At 42.1% G+C, this 6,000-nt stretch overlaps 1 protein-coding gene across 1 annotated transcript in view; it reads right to left on the bottom strand.

Moving 5' to 3' along the window:
* Nucleotides 1-213: 213 nt before the first annotated feature.
* Nucleotides 214-6,000, bottom strand: part of LOC124043262 (polypeptide N-acetylgalactosaminyltransferase 4-like) — a 49,826-nt gene continuing 44,039 nt past the window's right edge. Inside the window, 4 exon segments of the mRNA XM_046361647.1 lie at nt 214-2,245; nt 3,868-4,020; nt 5,150-5,260; nt 5,644-5,775. Coding sequence (XP_046217603.1) covers nt 2,102-2,245; nt 3,868-4,020; nt 5,150-5,260; nt 5,644-5,775 — 540 coding nt within the window. The 3' untranslated portion in view covers nt 214-2,101.

Raw genomic sequence — 6,000 nt, 5'->3', positions numbered from 1 at the left:
AAAATGACATACCAATATTTATTGAACAACAAACAGCGTCAATTTCACCATTTGACATTCGGGTTGGTTCCTTCCATGGCCACCAGATGGTGCTAAAGCAGTATATTTGGAAATACCTATAGTGAAGAAAACAGTGAAGTTAATATTTCTTACTTGCTTGTCAATCTTCAATGGAGTCGTGTGTCTGTGCGAAGCAAGAAGAAACACAAAATCAACACCTTTGGATTCTTGATTTTAATAGTCATTGGTCAGTGAGATAAAAAAGCATTAATTGATCTACAGCAATCTTCCAAAACTCCCAACTTTATTTAAACTCTTTCATGCTTCACCGGTACAAACAATCCCCACCGTCTCTTATGCTTATTAAATCAGTACAGTAGTTAAAATAAGCCCCATCCCATTCAGGTCCCTTTATACCAAAAAGTATCATTTACAAAGGAACTAAAAAAGAATTCATAGAATCATATAAAAGCTTTGAAAGATCAACCATTCAGTACAAATATTTGATTTAAAAAGGGCCCTAGTGCAAAGCACCACAAAAAAAGACTGCATTAGGAAGAGCAGTCTTCAGCAGTATAGCTGATTTCAATAAGCACTTCAATGGCAACACACACGATTATTCATCTCCATTGGTTGTAGAATCCCAATCAAGTGAACCAGAAAAGTTATTTTAGGAAAAGTTTAGGTTTAGTGGATTGAGCAGAGTGCTGGTGCTGTTGAAGTTTCAAGTACTGATACAAAGGCTGCATTGATGTAAGTCTGGGGAAGGGAAAAATAGCTGTTATTGGCCAAGAGGTTTGGAACTCTTTGTTATTGATCTATTAACTAATTTACCACCTGGTGATGTCACCAGGCAGTCAAAAAACTCCATCCATGCAAGACCTGCTGTTTAGAAAGTCCTGTGTAGATTTATTATTAATCAGCAACTATCAGGAACCAACACTGATCACATTTTCTAGCTTTTACAGTGTTCGTTTCATCGGCAGTTGTACAATATGATACAAAACACAGGAAAAAACTAATTTTGACTGCACTGGGCATTTAAGAGAATCAAGCCCTTGAGAGATCAACAATTGATGAACGCTACAGTAAGCAATGCCATGTGCTAGCTGAAATGGTGAGGCTACGCAAGAGAGCAGACAATATTGCTGCAGACAAACACCCATATGAGAATATTGCTACTATGAAAGTGAAATGAACATGTTTTTGCGTTTGTTAGGCACAGTAGATTTTAGATTAAAACACGTTAAAAAACTCCTCAGAAAATACAACTGTTCGGTTTTGTTAGGCACAATGTAGACACAGTAAATCAGCCTGTGTAAAGAATGTTTTTGCACAGCACAGTGAATACTACCAAACAACCATGTCAAATGTCCCGCCAACCTCAGGCAATGGTGAAATTGTGCATAGCGCACGCTTAAGTGTTTCAAGTGTTGTTTGAACAGCCCAATCTGATCCTACCTTGAACAGTCTTCAAACAGAGTCAGAAGCTGATGAGTAGAACGCATGTAGCCTACAAGTGTCAGAGTCCACTTCATTCACTCACTATACAAGCCCCATCTTGTGTAAGTCTCATATGACACCAAGCGTTTGGACTTATTAAGCTATCTCAGTGTTATATTTGAGTAACAAACCCCAGATTAACAACACCCAGGAACGACTAATCCTTTAGACCCCTAAATGAATCATATTTGTTTAGTAAACATTTTACTTTTTCATTTCAAACCCCAGAAACACCCTTAGATGACTTGTTGTGTGGTTTACCTGTAAAAAAACAACAAAAATAGGATTTAAAAAACATTGTTCAATGCAAGAGTATTTGTTAGCATCTATGCTTATCCCACTGAATTCCCATGACCTTGTTCCTCTTTCAAACCAGTCTTTTAGAACTGACACCACACGTTCAAGCTTTTGTTATTGTTTTTCAGCCCTCACAGTGAGAGGAGGTAAACTGTAAAGGAGGAATTCCGACAGAGAGAAATATTGTCACCTCAGGTGTGGAGCCCATCTACCACCCATTTGGTTTGCAAAGGCACTTTAAATGAGGACATTTGTCAAGTATTCAGTAGTGTGTAGAGAGTCTCTCCCTCTTTCCAAGAGGTCACTTAGGGTGACCATTCTCAAACTTCCAGCGCTGTTGCTTGTCCCCGGGCGTGCAGATTCTCATCTGGACGTCTGTGCGCCCCTCGGCTGTGCGGTAGGAGGTGATACACATGCCTGAGTGAGGGTGGTAGAGCGTCCCGTCCTGAAGTGGTAAGAGGCATCAGGTCATAGGCGGTGTGTGAGTTTCAAGCTCATTGTCATGATAAAAATGCATTTTTATAATAAACCATTCCATGCATCATCGTATTTTCAGACATATGGGAGGAGCCTACTATTCCTAACGTGATGATTACATTGGATAGTCATAATATAGGCTAATAATAGAATTCAATCATTGTTCACAAAAAAAGATGTCCTTTTATAATTTACGACCCTTTATATGACTGAAGATATTTGCAGAATCTGTTTTTTTCTTCTTTTTTTAAACACCCTTTTCTCCCCAATTTCATAGTATCCAATTGTTAGTAGTTACTATCTTGTCTCATCACTACAACTCCCATACGGGCTCGGGAGAGACGTAGGTCGAAAGCCATGCGTCCTCCGATACACAACCCAACCACGCCGCACTGCTTCTTAACACAGCGTGCCTTCAACCCGCACCAATGTGTCGGAGGAAACACTGTGCACCTGGCTACCTTGGTTAGCGCACACTGTGCCCGGCCCGCCACAGGAGTCGCTGGTGCGCGATGAGACAAGGATATCCCTACCGGCCAAGCCCTCCGTATCCCGGAAGACGCTAGGCCAATTGTGCATCGCCCCACGGACCTCCCGGTCGCGGCCGGCTGCGACAGAGCCTGGGCGCGAACCCAGAGTCTCTGGTATAAAAATGATCAAAATGACCGGGTGGCCAACTCTGCTGATACAGACAAACAGATCAATACAAAAACGACATTGTCTGATCCATATAATAGGCCAAAAAAGGGGAGACAAATACAATATGAAATGATCGTCCAAAAACTAAATGTGGCACTGACCCAATGATAAAGAGTGAACATATATGCACACTCACCAGTAATATGGCCGATGCTCTCCGCTAGTGCAGATAAGATAGGCTATGACGTTCAATCAATTAAGTTGAGAACGAAAAGACAGATTAGAGTATTTTCTATTGTTGTCTCTTTACAGCAATAGCCACTTGCTTTCCAAACTGTTTTCTCGCAATTGTATTTTTGAACATTGCAATATGCTTGGCTGGGCCTCTACTTTTCACTGGGTCGCAACTAAACAATGATCTATTTGGTATATGCCCTGCGTGCTGCCCAAATTGCAGGCCTTTCCGACTGCAGGCAATGCGATTTAAAACAATCCACAGGTTATTATTTATTTTTTTAAGCTAATGATCCTCTATGGCCAAACCATGCTTTCTGTTGCAGTAGCCTATTTTGAATGATTGTATTTATTTCTGTATAGACTGGAGTAGGCTAATTACAGTATATCATTTTGGCAATTTAATTCAATTTACTTTAGGGGAAGCTTAGCGTCTCCTAGCCTTATGCACACCCTGCCAATGATCCAGGTATAAGGCATTAGAGCAAACTGAAAACTAAATGTAGTATGAAGACCACTAATAATACATGGGACTTATATAGCGGTTTTCAAGGACCCAAAATCGCTTTACAACTGTCATGTCTTTTCAAATTCGATCAGCCCAGTTGTTCATACTCAATACTATAAATGCTTTGTTTTTCGGTGAATGAGTGAGTGTGTGTGTACGAGCATTCCTCTGTTAACATGAATCTTTATGCTTGCGTCTGCATCACTCACCTCTCTGAACTCCCAGATGATGGTGGGGGGTGTAGGGGTTCTGTCGTGGGGGCAGTGTGTCATCCCAATGTAAATCTGTCCCTCGGGGACCTCGGCACACAGCTCCGTCACCGAGTTATAGCGGATCTCCTTATGGCTCGTATACTCAAAGTACTGGGGGGGAAGGAGAGAGAGAGAGGCATTTACATGCATGCTTTCTGAATTATAGTAATCACTGTTATCCTGGGGAATGGATCAATGTTTCCTCGCTGTGCTTCTGCTTATCAAATCAGCAGCTCTGAACATTAGCGTTCCACAGCTATCTGAGATTTCACCAAAATAATCTCTTCCCTTTCAGAGATTTAGGATTGGATTTAGGTCAAATGAATGTCTGTTGACCAAACATTTATGTGCACCCCCCCCCTGCATCTCCCCTCTCTCTTTTTCTCCCCCTCTTTCATTTATCTCTCCCTCTGAGAAATGGCTGCTGGATGGATCTCCATTGAGCCAGATTTGTGTGTACTTAACAGTCAGTGGGGTTCATCATGCTAATAAGAAGGCTCCCAACCATTTCAATCACCCAGATATAAACACTGAGGTTGCGTCCCAAATGGCACCCTATTCCCTATATAGTGCACTACTTTTGACCACGACCCATAAATCAATGGTCCGATCATTCGCTTCATTCTCCCCACATCCTATGTATCTTTCAGACGGGGTAACTGTGATTTCTATTCAAATCAATAGTTCTCCCTCGTGTGGCCTCATGTATCTTTTAAATGGAACTAGGGGGGACCTCTAAAGAGAAGGTAGAGGTTCCCGTTTCTTGTTTCAGAGCAGGTTGTGGAAACACACATGTTGCTTTTAGAAGCGGTGTACACCTGATGCAATGCATCAATGAGTAATCAGAGAGATATAGCTGGTGGAGATGAGGCCTCTGCCTGAATGCCTCACTACCCCGTTTATGACTGGACATAAAATATACACCCATACAGCCCAGCAAGTCTTCTTGGCTATTAACTAACTTGGCTAGAAAAGTTATACATCTTAGTTGAGTGTTTAAGATATCTGTAGATTTAGGATTAAAATATTATCTAGGACACTGTCTGGCAATACTAAAACAAAGTTTAAGATGTCTTCGTATCTCGCTTTGAAGCTAGATTCTAGATGAGGTGGATATTCTCCCGTGGTCACCGGATATTGTTGATATTCAGAAAAACCACTCCGTCTGTCCATCAGGGAGACAGACGTGGGTCAGGGAGGGTGGAGAGACAAAATAAACAGACGTGAAATATTATATCACCTGGTTGCCGCCCTGCCCATGGCAGCTGAAGAGGGAGACGTGCGCCCCTGTGGGATTGTGTTCCGGAGTGTTGTAGTCCAGGCACTCTGAATGCATCCCAGAGCTAAGCAACTGTGATGAGAATGATCTGTATTAGCATCATGAGATCTGCCATCCATATCTCTGCATTGCTTTCTCTTTGAGGGTTGAGGCTGGGTTTCTGTAAAGCACTTTGTGATAACTACTGATGTAAAAAGGTCTTTATAAAATACATTTGATTGATTGACTGAAACAATTGCCTGGGGTGAAGTCAACACCTTGAGTCCACACCTAGACACTGTTATTGAGGCCACCTATATACATTTGAAAGAACAAAGTGCTGGATTATGCTGCCTGTCTACATTTTTTCAAGTGGTGCTCTGGTGTTTAGGGAAAAATGTACTTGATTATGACATGGAGACAGAGACAAACTAACAGAAAGTGACAGAGAGAGACACAGACGAACAGAGACTCACCGCCCCGTGCCAACCATCCCGGTCCTCTGGTACATGCAGGTCAGGGTAGACGTTGTTCAGGTACCAGTCAAAGCTGTTACACTTCAGTCGCTCTCGAATGACCACCCTCTCTGAGATGTCCCCATAGGTCTCCTGTGGAAAAATAACACACTTATTTAGCTAGCGCCAATTTCCACACACAACTCTAAAGCTACAGCAGAATAATAGGCTAAATCTCCCTGCAATGCTAAATGCAGTTCAGGTCAAAGTTGACAATCCTAGGAGTGGTTTGATATGACACACCATATCATGTACACATACACTACATGGTCTTTACACCACTCCAGCCGACGCTTGGCACTGCTTGTGTGCGGCTGC

Source organism: Oncorhynchus gorbuscha, linkage group LG09 (assembly GCF_021184085.1).
Source record: "Oncorhynchus gorbuscha isolate QuinsamMale2020 ecotype Even-year linkage group LG09, OgorEven_v1.0, whole genome shotgun sequence".
Taxonomy (NCBI): Eukaryota; Metazoa; Chordata; class Actinopteri; order Salmoniformes; family Salmonidae; genus Oncorhynchus; species Oncorhynchus gorbuscha.
Note: the sequence above shows the minus strand (reverse complement) of the source record. Positions and strands in the feature narration are given on the sequence as shown.